This window comes from Nerophis ophidion, linkage group LG02 (assembly GCF_033978795.1).
Source record: "Nerophis ophidion isolate RoL-2023_Sa linkage group LG02, RoL_Noph_v1.0, whole genome shotgun sequence".
Taxonomy (NCBI): domain Eukaryota; kingdom Metazoa; phylum Chordata; class Actinopteri; order Syngnathiformes; family Syngnathidae; genus Nerophis; species Nerophis ophidion.
The window spans coordinates 46,716,282-46,738,720 of NC_084612.1; the positions used below are offsets into that span (position 1 = coordinate 46,716,282).

At 37.9% G+C, this 22,439-nt stretch overlaps 1 protein-coding gene across 2 annotated transcripts in view; it reads left to right on the plus strand.

Moving 5' to 3' along the window:
* Positions 1 to 4,988: 4,988 nt before the first annotated feature.
* Positions 4,989 to 22,439, plus strand: part of LOC133541647 (tetraspanin-2-like) — a 28,568-nt gene continuing 11,117 nt past the window's right edge. For both annotated transcript variants that reach the window (XM_061885172.1, XM_061885179.1), the window contains exons 1-3: positions 4,989 to 5,219; positions 14,199 to 14,301; positions 21,693 to 21,790. In XM_061885172.1, coding sequence (XP_061741156.1) covers positions 5,133 to 5,219; positions 14,199 to 14,301; positions 21,693 to 21,790 — 288 coding nt within the window. In that variant the 5' untranslated portion in view covers positions 4,989 to 5,132. The remainder of the gene's footprint in view (positions 5,220 to 14,198; positions 14,302 to 21,692; positions 21,791 to 22,439) is intronic.

Consider the following 22,439-nt stretch of genomic DNA (forward strand, 5'->3'; position numbering starts at 1 on the left):
CACTCCAATATTGACATTTACAGTTCAATTAAAGTGCAAATGAAAATACAGCTTTAGTCATATTTTTTGTGCTTGAGGAACTTCTCTAGGACTTCTTCTGTGTTTTCGAGATGGTCATTACTGCCACAAATGGTGGACAAGTGTATCACACCTGAGGAACACTGCAGCCCCGGCCCTATGGTTAAGAAACCCTGCTTTACGGCTCTCGTCAATGTAATATGAATACATGCTAGTTGTATGTATGTGATAATCATGATGCAATGATGAAGACGACTGTATGCTAATCATGAAGATGATGATGAGGACTGTATGCTAATCATGATCCAGTGATGATGACTCTAAGCTAATCATGATCCAATGATGAAGACAACTGTATGCTAATCATGAAGATGATGAAGACGACTGTATGCTAATCATTATGCAATGATGAAGACGACTGTATGCTAATCATGAAAATGATGTTGATGACGACTCTATGCTAATCATGACCCAATGATGAAAAGGACAGTATGCTAATCATGAAAATTATGATGACGATTGTATGCTACTCATGATGCAATGATGAAGACAACTTTATGCTAATATTGAAAATGATGAAGACAACTTCATGCTAATTATGAAGATTATAAAGACAACTTTATGCTAATCATGATCCAATGAAGATGATGACTGTATGCTAATCATGATCCAATGATAAAGATGACGGTGTGCTAATCATGATGCCAATGATGAAGACAACTGTATGCTAATCATGATCCAATGATAAAGACGACTGTATGCTAATCATGAAGATGATGAAGACGACTGTATGCTAATCATGATTCAATGATGAAGACAACTGTATGCTAATCATAAAACATGATGATGATGACTGTATGCTAATCATGATGCAATGATGAAGATGACTGTATGCTAATCATGAAAATGATGATGACTGTATGCTAATCATGATCCAATGATGAAGACGTTTGTATGCTAATCATGAAGATGATGAAGATGACTGTATGCTAATCACGATGCAGTGATGAAGATGGCTGTATGCTAATCATGAAAATGATGAAGACGACTGTATGCTAATCATGATCCTATGATGAAGATGACAGTATGCTAATCATGATGCCAATGAGGAAGACGACTGTATGCTAATCATGACCCAACGATGATGATGACTGTATGCTAATCATGAAGATGATGAAAGCTGCATGTGAAACACAAAGCAGGTCAATATTTATCAATATTTGCTTGGCAGTTGCACAAATGACAGGAAATGTGACCTCACACATGACCCCCCAGGGGGGTACACCAATACAAATGATATAATGCAGCGTCGGCAATAGACCACAGGTGTCAAACTCAGGGACCGGGGGCCAGATCTGGGCCGCCACTTCATTTTATGTGGCCTACAAAATAAAATCTATCAATAAAGTAGCTTATCTTTTTTTACTAAATGTATTCATTCTCTTCATTTGGACAGAAAAAATACATATACTTAAATATGTTTGCATTTATTAAGGATGTTAATGCCCTGTGAAGAGATGGTGACTTGTCCATGGTGTACACCGCCTTCCACCCGAATGGAGCCGGGATAAGGACAAGCGGTAGGAAATGGATGGATGGATGGATGATGTTAATCTTGGTCACATTTGTAAGAAGTCCACCTGGAAAGTACCGGTAATAATAATCTGTACTAATATTATGTTCATGTTTTCTATTCATGTAACTATGTAATTATTACATGATCATACATGACAAACTTTGTATTAAATAAAAATAAATATTTTATGGTAAAAAAAAAAAAAAAAGAAGTGCCTGACTTTCACCGATGGAAAAAAAAAACATGGTGCTGTTTTCCATTTACAAATAGAACAGAAACAGAAATGTTCTGTAAATGTTTATTTACATACCTATATTGTTTCCTAACGGTGTCTGTAAAAGGGCAGTAAAACGACTGATCAAACAAAACAGAAGTCATGGTCATGGACCCGCTTGCTGCGCAAGCCAGCTCTCCAATCAGCTAAACAGACTCAGTAAGTCCACTCCTACTTAATGAATACTTACGTCGACTACACTACTGTATTTAATGTTGTTATTATGGTGGTACTTAAAGGCCTACTGAAACCCACTATTACCCACCACGCAGTCTGATAGTTTATATATCAATGATGAAATATTAACATTGCAACACATGCCAATATGGCCTTTTTAGTTTACTAAATTACAATTTTAAATTTCCCGGGAGTTTCGTCTTCGAAACGTCGTGTAATGATGACGTGAACGCAAGACGTCACGGGTTTTAGGGAGTATGAGCGCTACGCACACACACAGCTAAAGTCGTCTGCTTTAACGGCATAACTACACAGTATTTTGGAGATCTGTGTTGCTGAATCTTTTGCAATGTCATCAATTAATATTGGAGAAGTCACAGTAGAAAGATGGAGTTGGGAAGCTTTAGCCTTTACCCACACAAACACACGGTGATTCCTTGTTTAAAATTCCTGGAGGTGAAGCTTTACTATGGATCAGAGCGCGGTCAAGCCAACATGGATCCCAACCACTTGTCAACCAGCAGTTTTCGGTGTGAAAATTGTGGTTAAAAAGTCAGTTCTTACCGGAGAAAAGCTGAGCTTGTGCCGTCCATAGCTGCCGTCGACTCCCCTGAGACATTGGCGTCAAGACACCCGTGGAGACACCCTTCCGACTATCAGGTACTATTTAACTCAGTAAAACACTAGCAACACAATAGAAAGATAAGGGATTTCCCAGAATTAACCTAGTAAATGTGTCTAAACACATCGGAATCCGTACCAATGCAATCGCGTATTGTTTTTTTAAACTTTTTTTTTTTCTAGTCCGTCGCTATCAATATCCTCAAACACGAATCTTTCATCTTCGCTCAAATTAATGGGGAAATTGTCGTTTTCTCAGTCCGAATAGCACTTTTTGTTCGAGGCTCCCATTATAAACAATGTGAATATGTGAGGAGCCTGCGACTTCCGGTAGAGGCAGGGCTTTCTCTTAGCACCGAAAGTTGCAAACTTTATCGTGGATGTTCTCGACTAAATCCTTTCAGCAAAAATATGGCAATATCGCAAAATTATCAAGTATGACGAATAGAATGGACCTGCTATCCCCGTTTGAATAAGAAAATCTAATTTCAGTAGGCCTTTAATGAATACTTAGGTCTATTACGCTACTCTATTTTAATATAGTCATTAGGGTGGTACTTGATGAATACTTAGGTCTACCACACTACTGTATTTAATGTTGTCATTATGGTGGTACTTAATGAATACTTAGGTCTATTACGCTAATGTATTTTAATGCTGTCATCATGGTGGTACTTGATGAATACTTAGGTCTACTACACTGCTGTATTTAATGTAGTCATTAGGGTGGTACTTAATGAATACTTAGGTCTATTACGCTACTGTATTTTAATGTTGTCATTATGGTGGTACTTAATGAATACTTAGGTCTATTACGCTACTGTATTTTAATGTTGTCATTATGGTGGTACTTAATGAATACTTAGGTCTACTACACTACTGTATTTAATGTAGTCATTAGGGTGGTACTTAATGAATACTTAGGTCTATTACGCTACTCTATTTTAATGTTGTCATTATGGTGGTACTTAATGAATATTTAGGTCTATTACGCTACTGTATTTTAATGTTGTCAATATGGTGGTACCCAATGAATACTTAGGTCTATTACGCTACTGTATTTTAATGTAGTCATTAGGGTGGTACTTAATGAATACTTAGGTCTATTACGCTACTGTATTTTAATGTTGTCATTATGGTGGTACTTAATGAATACTTAGGTCTATTACGCTACTGTATCTTAATGTTGTCATTATGGTGGTACTTAATGAATACTTAGGTCAATTACGCTACTGTATTTTAATGTTGTCATATTACGCTACTGTATTTTAATGTTGTCATTATGGTGGTACTTAATGAATACTTAGGTTTATTACGCTACTGTATTTTAATGTTGTCATTATGGTGGTACTTAATGAATACTTGTGTCCTTGGGCAAGACACTTTACTCACCTGCTCCCAGTGCCACCCACACTGATTTAAATGTAACTTAGATATTGGGTTTCACTATGTTAAGCGCTTTGAGTCACTAGAGCAAATAAATAAATAAATGGGTTGTACTTGTATAGCGCTTTTCTACCTTCAAGGTACTCAAAGCGCTTTGACACTACTTCCACATTTACCCATTCACACACACATTCACACACTGATGGAGGGAGCTGCCATGCAAGGCGCCAACCAGCACCCATCAGGAGCAAGGGTGAAGTGTCTTGTTCAGGACACAACGGACGTGACGAGGTTGGTTCTAGGTGGGATTTGAACCAGTGACCCTCGGGTTGCGCACGGCCACTCTCCCACTGCGCCACGCCGTCCCAAAGCGCTATATAAATATATAATTCAATTCAATTCAATTATTACGCTACTGTATTTTAATGTTGTCATTATGGTGGTACTTAATGAATACTTAGGTCTATTATGCCACTGTATTTTAATGTTGTCATTATGGTGGTACTTAATGAATACTTAGGTCTATTACGCTACTGTATTTTAATGTTGTCATTATGATGGTACTTAATGAATACTTAGGTCTATTACGCCACTGTATTTTAATGTTGTCATTATGGTGGTACTTAATACTTAGGTCTACTACGCTACTGTATTTTAGTGTTGTCATTATGTTTAATGAATACTTAGGTCTACTACACTACTGTATTTTAATGTTGTCATTATATTTAATGAATACTTAGGTCTACTACACTACTGTATTTTAATGTTGTTATTATGGTGGTACTTAATGAAAAATAGTATTGAGTATTAGTAGTATTAGTCATCTTAAACACTGTGGAGTACTAATAAATTATTAATATTGTTGTTGGTCATATTGTTTACGCCACGTGACCATTGCTGGAAAGCAGGCGCACGCGCCATCAGCGTTGGGCGGGGCTTAGCTTGCGGCGTAGTCGCGAGAGATGCGCTTGGATTTTTGGCACTAATGTGACGCCATACTCAAACATGACCGTGAACGCGCACGTCTGACCAGCTGACCCGCGACGGTGCGCAATCACGTCTGGACTCGGGCCGGGTGTGATGGCATCACGTGACACGATGAGCAACGTGCACGGAGGAATGACGTGCGTGAAGTACCTGCTGCTTGCCCTCACCGCCATCTTCTGGGTGAGTGCCTGACGTCATCCGTCCCATTGCGTCATTCAGTGAGCAAACTCAAACGTGCAGTGGTCGTGGAGTACAGTATATGTTGCGCATGCGCACCTTGTGTCGGGTGTCTGTGTTGTGCACGTTGTGTAGTGTGTCTTTAAGTAGTGTGTATTTGTGTTGTGCACGTTGTGTAGTGTCTTTATTGTGTGTCTTTTTTGTGTAGTGTGTCTTTGTGTTGTGCACGTCGTGTGTCTCAATATGTCGTTGTATAGTGTGTCTTTGTGTAGTGTGTATTTGTGTTATGCACGTTGTGTAGTGTGTATTTCTTGTGTGTCTGTGTGCAGTGTGTCTTTGTGTTGTGCACGTTGTGTAGTCTGGCTTTGTGTTGTGCACGTAGTGTAGTGTTTTTTGTGTTGTGCACGTTGTGTTGTGCACGTTGCGTAGTGTGTCTTTGTGTAGTGTGTAGTGTAGTGTGTCTTTGTTTTGTGCATGTTGTACAGTGTGTCTTTGTGTAGTATGTCTTTGTGTTGTGCACGTTATGTAGTATGTCTTTGTGTACCGTGTGTTTCTGTTGTGTATTTGTGTTGTGTGTCTGCTGCAAAACATTGCTTTGTGTGTGTGTGTGTATATGTGTGTGTATATATATATATATATATATATATATTAGTCGATTTGTGATTTTGTGATATTTGTGTACACTTCCACATGCAATAAAGTTGTATTTCTGACATACATATTAACATTTATACATTGTAATTGGAATATAAGAAATACTAAAATAATAAAATATTTGTCATCAAAATTGCACTGTTGTTTAAAAATCACAACCAAAAAACCATCAAAGGGGTTGTGTGTCTGTGCAGGAGTAGTCTTCATGTTTAATGTGAATACTGTAACTTAGTCGATTGTTTAATGTGAATACTGTATCTTAGTTGTTTATGTTCAATGTGAATACTGTATCTTAGTTGTTTATATTCGATGTGAATACTGTATCTTAGTAGTTGATGTTTAATGTGAATACCGTATCTTAATTGTTTGTTTAATGTGAATACTTTATCTTAGTTGTTTATGTTTAATGTGAATATTGTACCATGGTAATTTAGACACTAATGAGTTTATCCAAGTTTAGAGTGGGGTATGATGTTTTTTAATGGGGAAATATGTTAATGACTTTTGTTTTCATGTTTTCATTTAAGATGGTTAGCAACCTAATGCTAAACAGTCCATAATTTAATCACGGTTTAGTTATCAATCATGATTTTTCATTATTTTATTTATCAGTATTATTGTTATTAGTATGATTGTTTGTCGTACTGCTGCCCCCGAACGAGCATGTAAGGTAATCATGTTGTAAAGATGTTTTAGCTTTTTACATTTCTATGATTTTATTATTGTGGTTATCATTTGGCTGAATAAAAGAGGCACCAAAAAACATGCTCAGTAAAAAAAAATAGGCCAACGAGAGACACATGAAGTGATGAAACCCTCCTTGTCTGCGTGAAAGGAAACACTCAGTTGCCAGGCACCAAGGGCCTGAGAGCGGGGCTCCTGAGGGGCCCGCATGTATGACGTCACCGCTGTGTGGGAGGCTGGCAGCGACCCATGTGCATGATGGGAACACTAATGCACTCATTGATCAGACACGTTGGGGCAAATGTTCATTTCAAATCAATAGGATGCTTGAAGCCATGATGCCCTTCCTCTTGCTTTTTGGAGACATGGACTATGCCTTCAACATCAATACAGTTCTTTTCCTGCCTGAGGACACACAGCAGAAAACTTCTTTCTGTTGTTGTAACCCAAACTATGATTTCAATCAGGCCATCATATATATATATATATATATATATATATATATATATATATATATATATATATATATATATATATACAAACCCCGTTTCCATATGAGTTGAGAAATTGCGTTTGACGTAAATATAAACGGACTACAATGATTTGCAAATCATTTTCATCCCAGTTGAATATGCAACAAAGACAACATATTTGATGTTAAAAATGATAAACTTTTTTTTTTTGGGCAAATAATCATTAACTTTAGAATTTGATGCCAGCAACACGTAACAAAGAAGTTGGGAAAGGTGGCAATAAATACTGATAAAGTTGAGGAATGCTCATCAAACACTTATTTGGAGCATCCCACAGGTGTGCAGGCTAATTGGGAACAGGTGGGTGCCATGATTGGGTATAAAAACAGCTTCCCAAAAAATGCTCAGTCTTTCACAAGAAAGGATGGGGCGAGGTACACCCCTTTGTCCTCAACTGCGTGAGCAAATAGTCAAACAGTTTAAGAACAACGTTTCTCAAAGTGCAATTGCAAGAAATTTAGGGATTTCAACATCTACGGCCAATAATATCATCAAAATCTGAAGAAATCACTCCACGTAAGTGGCATGGCCGGAAACCAACATTGAATGACCGTGACCTTCCATCCTTCAAACGGCACTGTATCAAAAACCGAGATCAATCTCTAAAGGATATCACCCCATGGGCTCAGGAGCACTTCAGCAAACCACTGTCACTAAATACAGTTTGTCGATACATCTGTAAGTGCAAGTTAAAGCTCTACTATGCAAAGCGAAAGCCATTCATCAACAACATCCAGAAACGCCGCCGGCTTCTCTGGGCCCGAGATCATTTAAGATGGACTGATGCAAAGTGGAAAAGTGTTCTGTGGTCTGACATGTCCACATTTCAAAATGTTTTTGGAAATATTCGACATCGTTTGGTCATCCGGACCAAAGGGCAAGCGGACATTCCAGACTGTTCTCGACGCAAAGTTGAAAAGCCAGCATCGGTGATGGTATGGGGGTGCATTAGTGCCCAAGGCATGGATAACTTCCACATCTGTGAAGGCAGCATTAATGCTGAAAGGTACATACAGGTTTTGGAACAACATATGCTGCCATCTAAGCGCCGTCTTTTTCATGGATGCCACTGCTTATTCCAGCAAGACAATGCCAAGCCACATTCAGCACGTGTTACAACAGCGTGGCTTCGTAAAAAAAGAATGTGGGTACTTTCCTGGCCCGCCTGCAGTCCAGACCTGTCTCCCATTGAAAATGTGTGACGCATTATGAAGCGTAAAATACGACAGCCGGAGACCGACCCCAAACTGTTCAACGAATGAAGCTCTACATAAAACAAGAATGGGAAAGAATTCCACTTTCAAAGCTTCAACAGTTAGTTTCCTCAGTTCCCAAACTTTTATCAAATGTTGTTAAAAGAAAAGGTGATGTAACACAGTGGTGAACATTACCTTTCCCAACTACTCTGGCATGTGTTGCAGCCATGAAATTCTATGTTAATTATTATTTGCAAACAATAAAAAATAAAGTTTATTAGTTTGAACATCAAATATCTTGTCTTTGTAGTGCATTCAACTGAATATGGGTTGAAAATGATTTATATTTACATCTAACACAATTTCCTAACTCATATGGAAATGGGGTTTGTACTTGTGATTGATACATACTTTTTTTATACATACTTGTGATTATACATACTTGGTGATTCATAAATACTTGTCATTTATACATATTTGGTGATTTATACATATTTGTCATTTATACATACTTTTGATGTATACATACTTGTGATTTATACCTACTTGTAATTATACATACTTGTCATTTATAAATATTTGGTAATTTATACATACTTAGAAATGTATACATACTTGGGGATTCATACATACAAACCTTGTTTCCATATGAGTCTGGAAATTGTGTTACATGTAAATATAAACAGGATACAATGATTTGCAAATCCTTTTCAACCCATATTCAGTTGAATGCACTACAAAGACAAAATATTTGATGTTCAAACTCATAAACTTTTTTTTTTTGCAAATAATAATTAACTTAGAATTTCATGGCTGCAACACGTGCCAAAGTAGTTGGGAAAGGGCATGTTCACCACTGTGTCACATCACCTTATCTTTTAACAACACTCAATAAATGTTTGGGAACTGAGGAAACTAATTGTTCAAGCTTTCAAAGTGGAATTCTTTACCATTCTTGCTTGAGGTACAGCTTAAGTTGTTCAACAGTCCGGGGTCTTGTTGTCGTATTTTACGCTTCATAATGCGCCACACATTTTTGATGGGAGACATGTCTGGACTGCAGGCGGGCCAGGAAAGTACCCGCACTCTTTTACTACGAAGCCACGCTGTTGTAACACGTGGCTTGGCATTGTTTTGCTGAAAGAAGCAAAAGGGCCTCCATGATAACGTTGCTTGTATGGCATCATATGTTGCTCCAAAACCTGTATGGACCATTTAGCATTAATGGTACCTTCACAGATGTGTAAGTTACCCATGCCTTGGGCACTAATACACCCCCATGCCATCACAGATGCTGGCTTTTGAACTTTGCGCCTATAACAATCCGGATGGTTATTTTCCTCTTTGTTCCGGAGGACACCACGTCCACCGTTTCCAAATATAATTTGAAAATTGGACTCGTCAGACCACAGAACACTTTTCCACTTTGCATCAGTCCATCTTAGATGAGCTCGGGCCCAGCCAAGCCGGCGGTGTTTTTGAGTGTTGTTGATAAATGGCTTTCGCTTTACATAGTAGAGTATTAACTTGCACTTACAGATGTAGCGACCAACTTTAGTTACTGACAGTGGTTTTATGAAGTGTTCCTGAGCCCATGTGGTGATATCCTTTACACACTGATATCAGTTTTTGGTGCAGTACCACCTGAGGGATCAAAGGTCCGTAATATCATCGCTTACGTGCAGTGATTTCTCCAGATTCTCTGAACCTTTTGATGATTTTATGGACCGTAGATGGTAAAATTCCTAAATTCCTTGCAATAGCTCGTTGAGAAATGTTGTTCTAAAACTGTTCGACAATTTGCTTACAAATTGGTGACCCTCACCCCATCCTTGTTTGTGAATTACTTATTTCATGGAAGCTGCTTTTATACCCAATCATGGCACCCACCTGTTCCCAGTTAGCCTGCACACCTGTGGGATGTTCCAAATTAGTGTTTGACCAGCATTCCTCAACTTTATCAGTATGTATTGCCACCTTTCCCAACTTCTTTGTCACGTGTTGCTGGCATCAAATTCCAAAGTTAATGATTATTTGCAAAAAAATTTAAAAATTGTTTATCAGTTTGAACATCAAATATGTTGTCTTTGTAGCATATTCAACTGAATATGGGTTGAAAATGATTTGCAAATCATTGTATTCAGTTTATGTTTACATCTAACACAATTTCCCAACTCATATGGAAATGGTGTTTGTAAGTTAATAATTATTTGCGGACAAAAAAAAAGTGTTGAGTTTGAACATCAAATATCTTGTCTTTGTAGTGCATTCAATTGAATATGGGTTGAAAAGGATTTGCAAATAATTGTATTCTGTTTATATTTACGTCGAACATAATATCCCAACTCACATGGAAATGGGGTTTGTACTTGAAGTTGTGATCTATACATACTTGTGATTAATACATGCTTGTGATTGCTACATGATTGGTGATTGATACATTTTTTTTTTATACATACTTATAATTTATACACACTTTGTGATTATACATACTTGTCATTTATACAGATTTGGTGATGCATACATACTTGGTGATTTTTATATACTTAGTGATTCATACATGTCATTTATACATATTTGGTGATTTATACATACTTGGTGATTGATACATACTTGTCATTTATACATACTTTTGATGTATACATACTTGTGATTTATACCTACTCGTGATTATACATACTTGTCATTTATACATACTTGGTGATTGATACATATTTGGTGATTGATACATACTTGGTGATATATACATACTTTTCATTCATACATATTTGGTGATTTATACATACTTGGTGATTGATACATACCAGAGGTGTGGACTCGAGTCACATGACTTGGACTGGAGTCAGACTCGAGTCATGAATTTGATGATTTTAGACTCGACTTGAAAACATTTAAAAAGACTTGCAACTCGACTTAGACTTTAACATCCATGACTTGTGACTTGACTTGGACTTGAGCCTTTTGACTTGACATGACTTGCTACTTTCCCCAAAACCCAACGATTAAAAAGTTATTCAGGAGCGCGCTGTATCTGTCCGTGTGTGCGATGACAGTGTGTGCGCTACCTGTCAGAACAGCAGCCAATCAAATTACATACATGTTATTTTTGTCACACAGCATTCAGCCAATCAAATTGCATGAAAACCAACAAAGAAGAGCTCTCATACAACACGCCATTGAGGAAAATTTATGCCAAAAATTGTGTTGTTCGGGTATAAAAACTATGAATTGGTCAACAAAAAACGAATTGCCGTATGCAAAGCATGTGGTTCGTTCAAAGATTGCAGACGGAGACGCAACAACTTCCGACTTCGTTCGACATTTGAAGTTGCACAAAGAAGGGTATATTTTGAATGTAAGCTAACGTTTATTGGCCGAGTATCGTAATTTTTATTTGCTGTTTAGTTAAATCAGGTAGGCTGTAAACACACTTCTAACGTTATAACCATAGACATCTTATAAGTAGACGCAGCATCGACCACTCCTGCCTACTGGCGCTGACGAGACGAGACGAGACGAGACGCGCGGCCGCCATCTTGGAGTGGTGATCCCCTCCACTCAGGAGCAATGAACTGTCGGTGCATTTAATTCATTTTACCTCACTGAATAGCACTGATATTCACGCGCTTTTTTTGTCATACGTGTAACTATGATAAAGGACACATTTTTTGGTGTGTTCATAGTTTGCTTAACAGTAATAGAATATTCTTATATGATATAAGTGACCAGACGTCCAAGATCAAAACTGGGAATAATAATCCCAAAAAGGGGGAAAAAAACGGTCAGCTATTTCTAAGTTGAAGAAACAATATGATTAGGTTATATATACATGCATATATCCTACATAAACAATGTATGAATGCATAAGATATCTATATATCTTATAGACTGTATTTCTGTTGCTGCATCAGCAGAGAGTTTATTCTGTCTTGACACTTTGTATTAATATTTTGTATTACATTCTTCCCTTAAATGATGATGTTTACAGTGATTGTTTTATATGTATTTTTCATCTATGATGCTTTGGATAAAAGTGTCTGCCAATTTAAACATAAACGTATATAAACACCTGAAAGTCTTAATATCAGCTAAAACCACCAATCAGTTTTACTGGATTCAGAATAAAAGCAAATTCTTTCTCACCCAACAATGTTAGTATTTGAATATTGTTACTTGAAGACTTATTCCTGGTTACAGTTATACTGTTAAAGTATTGTCATATACTTTGCCTAAAATGAGAATGCATTATAATCAGTGGCGGCTGGTTAATTTTCCATAGGGCCGTGAATTCTAAAAAGTGCAACTCTGTTCCTTGTTATTTTCATGTATTTATGTTTTTCATGTATACGCACACATAAACACATTTACAGTGTGAGATGAGATCAATGAGATAGGGTAAGAACAGGATAGAAACTGCTGTGGAACTAGTTCCAATGCTATATGCCATGGAAATACAATGTTAACACCTTTGTGCAAATAAGTACAGTTGCACTTGTTTTTTCAAATGTGTTTATTCTGTAAAGGAATGAGTTAAATGTTTAAAATAACTGGTTAATAGTGCTATTATGAAGTGCAATGTCAGCACATTTTTTTTTTATTATACTGTAAATAAATACAGCGTTTTAAAAGCATACACAATCTGTGTAAATGTATTAGTCTGTGGTTAAAAGGACTTCAAATGACTTGAAACTCAAAATGCAGGACTTGGGACTTGACTTGAGACTTTCCAGTCTAGACCTTTGGACTTGACTCGGGACTTGCCTGTCTTGACTTGGGACTTGACTCGAGACTCGAGGGCAAAGACTTGAGACTTACTTGTGACTTGCAAAACAATGACTTGGTCCCACCTCTGATACATACCTCATGTCCATGTATCCTCACTTACAGACTTACTTGTATTTTTTATGTTTATGTTAGAATGTCACATATGACGTCATGGCTCACATTATAAGTGGAATATGACGTCATGGCTCACATGATATGTGGAATATGATGTCATGACTAGCATTATATGTGGAATATGACATCATGGCTCACTTTATGTGTGGAATATGACATCATGGCTCACATATGTTGAATATGACGTCATGGCTCACATATGTGGAATATGATGTCATGACTAGCATTATATGTGGAATATGACATCATGGCTCACTTTATGTGTGGAATATGACATCATGGCTCACATATGTTGAATATGACGTCATGGCTCACATATGTGGAATATGACGTCATGGCTCACATGATATGTGGAATATGACGTCATGACTAGCATTATATGTGGAATATGATATCATGGCTCACATATGTTGAATATGACGTCATGGCTCACATATGTGGAATATGACGTCATGGCTCACATGATATGTGGAATATGATGTCATGACTAGCATTATATGTGGAATATGATATCATGGCTCACATATGTGGAATATGACGTCATGGCTCACATGATATGTGGAATATGACATCATGACTAGCATTATATGTGGAATATGATATCATGGCTCACATATGTTGAATATGACGTCATGGCTCACATATGTGGAATATGACGTCATGGCTCACATGATATGTGGAATATGATGTCATGACTAGCATTATATGTGGAATATGATATCATGGCTCACATTATATGTGGAATATGACTTCATGGCTCACATGAGCTATGGTGTTAGCTGACTGTGATTGGCCAGTGGTAGTGCCTTACAAAGATGTGTTCTTGTCTCTCATAAGGAGTATGACACAAAGTTCAGTTGCCCTCCAAGCTAAGAGTCATGACATGAAGTCAGAGTATTCATAAGTCAATATTAAAGACGTCAACAACTACTGACACACAATTTTAATTATTTAAGTTTTATAATGAAGTGATTTTAAAAATGCAGACTAAACAGTATTAACTCTTTACTCCACAGCTCTGTGGCTTGTTGGTCCTGGCTGTGGGACTTTGGCTGCGCTTCGACCCTGACACTGTGCAGCTGCTGACTGGAGATGAAGCCCCCCACACCTTTTTCATGGGTAGTCTGACCACTTCTACTGTATCACACATTACACCACCTGACCACTTCTACTGTATCACACATTACACCACCTGACTACTTCTACTGTATCACACATTAGACCACCTGACCACTTCTACTGTATCACACATTAGACCACCTGACCACCTCTACTGTATCACACATTAGACCACCTGACCACTTCTACTGTATCACACATTAGACTACCTGACCACTTCTACTGTATCACACATTAGACCACCTGACCATTTCTACTATATCACACATTAGACCACCTGGCCACTTCTACTATTTCACACACTAGACTAGTCTGACCACTTCTACTATATCACACATTAGACCACCTGACCACTTCTACTGTATCACAGATTAGACCACCTGACCACTTCTACTATTTCACACATTAGACCACCTGACCACTTCTACTGTATCACACATTAGACCACCTGACCACTTCTACTATTTCACACATTAGACTAGTCTGACCACTTCTACTGTATCACACATTAGACCACCTGACCACTTCTACTGTATCACACATTAGACCACCTGACCACATACTGTATCACACATTAGACCACCTGACCACTTCTACTGTATCACACATTAGACTACCTGACCACTTCTACTGTATCACACATTAGACCACCTGACCATTTCTACTATATCACACATTAGACCACCTGACCACTTCTACTATTTCACACACTAGACTAGTCTGACCACTTCTACTATATCACACATTAGACCACCTGACCACTTCTACTGTATCACAGATTAGACCACCTGACCACTTCTACTATTTCACACATTAGACCACGTGACCATTTCTACTATATCACACATTAGACCACCTGACCACTTCTACTATTTCACACATTAGACCACGTGACCATTTCTACTATATCACACATTAGACCACCTGACCACTTCTACTATTTCACACATTAGACTAGTCTGACCACTTCTACTATATCACACATTAGACCACCTGACCATTTCTACTATATTACACATTAGACCACCTGACCACTTCTACTGTATCACACATTAGACCACCTGACCACTTATACTGTATCACACATTAGACCACCTGACCACTTCTACTGTATCACACATTAGACTACCTGACCACTTCTACTGTATCACACATTAGACCACCTGACCATTTCTACTATATCACACATTAGACCACCTGACCACTTCTACTATTTCACACACTAGACTAGTCTGACCACTTCTACTATATCACACATTAGACCACCTGACCACTTCTACTAGTTCACACATTAGACTAGTCTGACCACTTCTACTATATCACACATTAGACCACCTGACCATTTCTACTATATTACACATTAGACCACCTGACCACTTCTACTGTATCACACATTAGACCACCTGACCACTTATACTGTATCACACATTAGACCACCTGACCATTTCTACTATATCACACATTAGACCACCTGACCACTTCTACTATTTCACACACTAGACTAGTCTGACCACTTCTACTATATCACACATTAGACCACCTGACCACTTCTACTGTATCACAGATTAGACCACCTGACCACTTCTACTATTTCACACATTAGACCACCTGACCACTTCTACTATTTCACACACTAGACTAGTCTGACCACTTCTACTATATCACACATTAGACCACCTGACCACTTCTACTGTATCACACATTAGACCACCTGACCATTTCTACTATATCACACATTAGACCACCTGACCACTTCTACTATTTCACACACTAGACTAGTCTGACCACTTCTACTATATCACACATTAGACCACCTGACCACTTCTACTGTATCACAGATTAGACCACCTGACCACTTCTACTATTTCACACATTAGACCACGTGACCATTTCTACTATATCACACATTAGACCACCTGACCACTTCTACTATTTCACACATTAGACCACGTGACCATTTCTACTATATCACACATTAGACCACCTGACCACTTCTACTATTTCACACATTAGACTAGTCTGACCACTTCTACTATATCACACATTAGACCACCTGACCATTTCTACTATATTACACATTAGACCACCTGACCACTTCTACTGTATCACACATTAGACCACCTGACCACTTATACTGTATCACACATTAGACCACCTGACCACTTCTACTGTATCACACATTAGACTACCTGACCACTTCTACTGTATCACACATTAGACCACCTGACCATTTCTACTATATCACACATTAGACCACCTGACCACTTCTACTATTTCACACACTAGACTAGTCTGACCACTTCTACTATATCACACATTAGACCACCTGACCACTTCTACTAGTTCACACATTAGACTAGTCTGACCACTTCTACTATATCACACATTAGACCACCTGACCATTTCTACTATATTACACATTAGACCACCTGACCACTTCTACTGTATCACACATTAGACCACCTGACCACTTATACTGTATCACACATTAGACCACCTGACCATTTCTACTATATCACACATTAGACCACCTGACCACTTCTACTATTTCACACACTAGACTAGTCTGACCACTTCTACTATATCACACATTAGACCACCTGACCACTTCTACTGTATCACAGATTAGACCACCTGACCACTTCTACTATTTCACACATTAGACCACCTGACCACTTCTACTGTATCACACATTAGACCACCCGACCATTTCCAACTATATCACACATTAGACCACCTGACCACTTCTACTATTTCACACACTAGACTAGTCCGACCACTTCTACTATATCACACATTAGACCACCTGACCACTTCTACTGTATCACAGATTAGACCACCTGACCACTTCTACTATTTCACACATTAGACTAGTCTGACCACTTCTACTGTATCACACATTAGACCACGTGACCATTTCTACTATATCACACATTAGACCACCTGACCACTTCTACTATTTCACACATTAGACTAGTCTGACCACTTCTACTATATCACACATTGGACCACGTGACCATTTCTACTATATTACACATTAGACCACCTGACTACTTATACTGTATCACACATTAGACCACCTGACCACTTCTACTGTATCACACATTAGACTACCTGACCACTTCTACTGTATCACACATTAGACCACCTGACCATTTCTACTATATCACACATTAGACCACCTGACCACTTCTACTATTTCACACACTAGACTAGTCTGACCACTTCTACTATATCACACATTAGACCACCTGACCACTTCTACTGTATCACAGATTAGACCACCTGACCACTTCTACTATTTCACACATTAGACCACGTGACCATTTCTACTATATCACACATTAGACCACCTGACCACTTCTACTATTTCACACATTAGACCACGTGACCATTTCTACTATATCACACATTAGACCACCTGACCACTTCTACTATTTCACACATTAGACTAGTCTGACCACTTCTACTATATCACACATTAGACCACCTGACCATTTCTACTATATTACATATTAGACCACCTGACCACTTCTACTGTATCACACATTAGACCACCTGACCACTTATACTGTATCACACATTAGACCACCTGACCACTTCTACTGTATCACACATTAGACTACCTGACCACTTCTACTGTATCACACATTAGACCACCTGACCATTTCTACTATATCACACATTAGACCACCTGACCACTTCTACTATTTCACACACTAGACTAGTCTGACCACTTCTACTATATCACACATTAGACCACCTGACCACTTCTACTAGTTCACACACTAGACTAGTCTGACCACTTCTACTATATCACACATTAGACCACCTGACCATTTCTACTATATTACACATTAGACCACCTGACCACTTCTACTGTATCACACATTAGACCACCTGACCACTTATACTGTATCACACATTAGACCACCTGACCATTTCTACTATATCACACATTAGACCACCTGACCACTTCTACTATTTCACACACTAGACTAGTCTGACCACTTCTACTATATCACACATTAGACCACCTGACCACTTCTACTGTATCACAGATTAGACCACCTGACCACTTCTACTATTTCACACATTAGACCACCTGACCACTTCTACTGTATCACACATTAGACCACCCGACCATTTCCAACTATATCACACATTAGACCACCTGACCACTTCTACTATTTCACACACTAGACTAGTCCGACCACTTCTACTATATCACACATTAGACCACCTGACCACTTCTACTGTATCACAGATTAGACCACCTGACCACTTCTACTATTTCACACATTAGACTAGTCTGACCACTTCTACTGTATCACACATTAGACCACGTGACCATTTCTACTATATCACACATTAGACCACCTGACCACTTCTACTATTTCACACATTAGACTAGTCTGACCACTTCTACTATATCACACATTGGACCACGTGACCATTTCTACTATATTACACATTAGACCACCTGACCACTTATACTGTATCACACATTAGACCACCTGACCACTTCTACTGTATCACACATTAGACCACCTGACCACTTCTACTATTTCACACGTTAAACTAGTCTGACCATTTCTACTACATCACACATTACACCACCTGACCACGTCTACTATTTCACACATTAGACCAGTCTGACCACTTCTACCATATCACACATCAGACTAGTCCCTGTGCGTTATAGAAAATGACTATACCGTGATATTGGAGTATACGTTCTCACGCTGTTGCTTTTAGCTGCGGGCATTACACTACAGGCTTTACCCACTCCTTCTTGTGTCTCCTTCTCACAAACAGCAAGCGCACAAAATTACATACGTCACATACTGTCATGTCATACGTCACATACGTATACGCCCTCGAGGAGCAGAGAGGTAGCAGCATGGGTAAGGTTAGCTGTGATGCTAGCGAAGCCGTGCGAGTGCTAATACGAGAGAAAGAAAGTGCGAATGAAGGAAAAATTAATTCCCAAGAAAAACACCAGGGGGTCCATCGTCTGGCAATGGTTCGGCTTTAAGCGGGAAGATGTCGAATAGACAACTTTAATTTGTCAAGTGTGGGGCTCAAGCGTTGCTACCAAAAATAGCATTACTGCTAATATGTAGAATCATTTAAAAAGTCACCTGCTAATAACTGTTTAATAAATACACTTTTGGTCGATTGACTTAGTTGTGATTTCCTTCTCTGCATGAAAGTTTAAAATGAGCATATATTAATGCAGTATGAACAAGAATGTTTTAATGTAGGCACATAGAATCATCATACTGCTGTGATTATATGTGTATGTATGTATGTATGTATATATATATATATATATATATATATATATGTATGTATATATATATATATATATAAAGTATATAAGTGTTAATTCAAGGCTAAGGCAAAATATCGAGATATATATTGTGTATCGCGATATGGCCTAAAAATATCGAGATATTAAAAAAGGCCATATTGCCCAGGAGCCCTACTATATATATATATATATATATATATATATATATATATATATATATATATATATAAAATATATGAGTCCGTGGGAGTACACAAACACACACGTAGTAAACTGCTGCCCTCCTCTGGTGAGATGATGAACTGTAGTTGAATCAAAAATTGTTGATTCAACTGCAGTCGAATTAACAATTTTTTTTCATTCCTTAAATGTTGTTAAGATGCTCATAAAGTGTTAGTTGTAATGATTGTTGTGGGACTAGATGGTACAGTCGTGCCAAAAACGTATTCAATTAAGCTAATATTTAGATTATTTCTTTAAAAAGTCGATGCCGTTGTTTTTGTATCGGTACCAAAATGGGTGGTGTCGCCTTAAAATATCAGTAAAATATAGTAATAATAATAATAGTAATAATACTTGCCGAGTGTATCTTACACGCAGAAACATCCACGCAGCCGTGAATAGCAATAAGTCTCCTAAAGGCGTGTAAGACTGACTCATCAATGACTGAGCTCAAGAAACATTCAATCAGTCAAGTGTAGAACGTAACGTAAGCAGAACCGGAAATATCACCTACAAAATAAAAGTTTTTAAAAGACAAAAAGCATCCATTTTACTGAACAAAACCTCTGAGGGAGTTTTGAAGCCAACCAAAGATGTTTAATGTCGTAAATGATGAATCTTTTCCTACTGGTATAATTTGTACATACTTTCAAATAAATTTGTGTTGCAGTGTACTACAAGCTTTCTGATAGTGTGTAGTTCCTTGCGGGACATCCTATAGTCAAGATTGGCCACTTGGATTTCTGCTCCTTCTGAAAACGGTTCAGGTGCACTTTCAGCACTTCCTGCTGTGTACATAATAACAGTTATTACAGTTGTACACATAATAGTACTACATGTTGGTATATTTATGGTACTTGCAGGTGTGTACATGATAACAGTTATTACAGTTGTACACATGATAGCACTATATAATGATGTTACTTTCAGGTGGCTACATAATAATAGTTATTACAGTTGTACACATGGTAGTACTGTATATTTATGGTACTTGCAGGCACGTACATAATAACAGTTATTACATCTGTACACATGATAGTGCTATATGTTTATGGTACTTGCAGGCGCGTACATGACAGTTATTACAGTTGTACCCATGATAGTGCTATATGTTTATGGTACTTGCAGGCACGTACATAACAGTTATTACATTTGTACACATGATAGTGCTATATGTTTATGGTACTTGCAGGCACGTACATAACAGTTATTACAGTTGTACACATGATAGTAGTACTTGTTTATGGTCCTTCCAGGCACATACATAACAGTTATTACATCTGTACACATGATAGTGCTATATGTTTATTGTACTTGCAGGCGCGTACATGATGACAGCAATTACATCTGTACACATGATAGTGCCATATGTTTATGGTACTTGCAGGTGTGTACATAATAACAGTTATTACATTTGTACACATGATAGTGCTATATTTTTATGGTACATGCAGGCGCATACATGATGACAGTTATTACATTTGTACACATGATGGTGCTATATGTTTATGGTGCTTGCAGGCACGTACATAATAACAGTTATTACATTTGTACACATTATAGTGCTATATGTTTATGGTACTTGCAGGCATGTACATAATAACAGGTATTACAGTTGTACACATGATAGTTCTACATGTTTATGGTACTTGCAGGCACTTACATAATAAAGTTATTACAGTTGTACACATGGTAATACTATATTTTTGAGGTACTTGCCGGCACGTACATAACAGTTATTACATTTGTAAACATGATAATGCTATATGTTTATGGTACTTGCAGGCGCGTACATGATGACGGTTATTATAGTTGTACACATGATAAAACTACATGTATCTGGTACTTGCAGGAGCGTACATGATGCTGGGGGCCACAGTGCTGATGATGCTGGGGGCCCTGCTAGGAAGTGTGGGGGCCGTGAGAGAGTCTCAGAGTCTTCTCACCTCAGTGAGTTGACAACTTTTCTTTTTATTTTACTTAGTCAACTTAAAGTAAGCAAGTGAATATTACTTCATTCCAAAGTACTGTTTACTACTTTATTATACTGTGTACTACTTTGTGATACTGTGTACTACATGCTTTGTGATAGTGTGTAGTACTTTGTGATACTGTGTACTACATGCTTTGTGATAGTGTGTAGTACTTTTTGATAGTGTGTACTACATGTTTTGTGATAGTTTGTAGTACTTTGTGATACAGTCTACTACATACTTTGTAATAGTGTGTAGAACTTTGTGATAGTGTGTACTACATGCTTTGTGATTGGGTGTAGTACTTTGTGATACTGCGTACTACATGCTTTGTGATAGTGTGTACTACTTTGTGATACAGTCTACTACATACTTTGTGATAGTGTGTAGTACTTTGTGATACAGTCTACTACATACTCTGTCATAATGTGTAGTACTTTGTGATACCGTGCAGTACATTGTGATAGTGTGTAGTACTTTATGGCAGTGGGTACAACTGCTTTGTGAGAGTGTGTACTACTTTATGATACAGTCTACTACATACTTTGTGATAGTGTGTACTACTTTGTGTTAGTGTGTAGTACTTTGTGTTGCAGTGTACTACAAGCTTTCTGATAGTGTGTAGT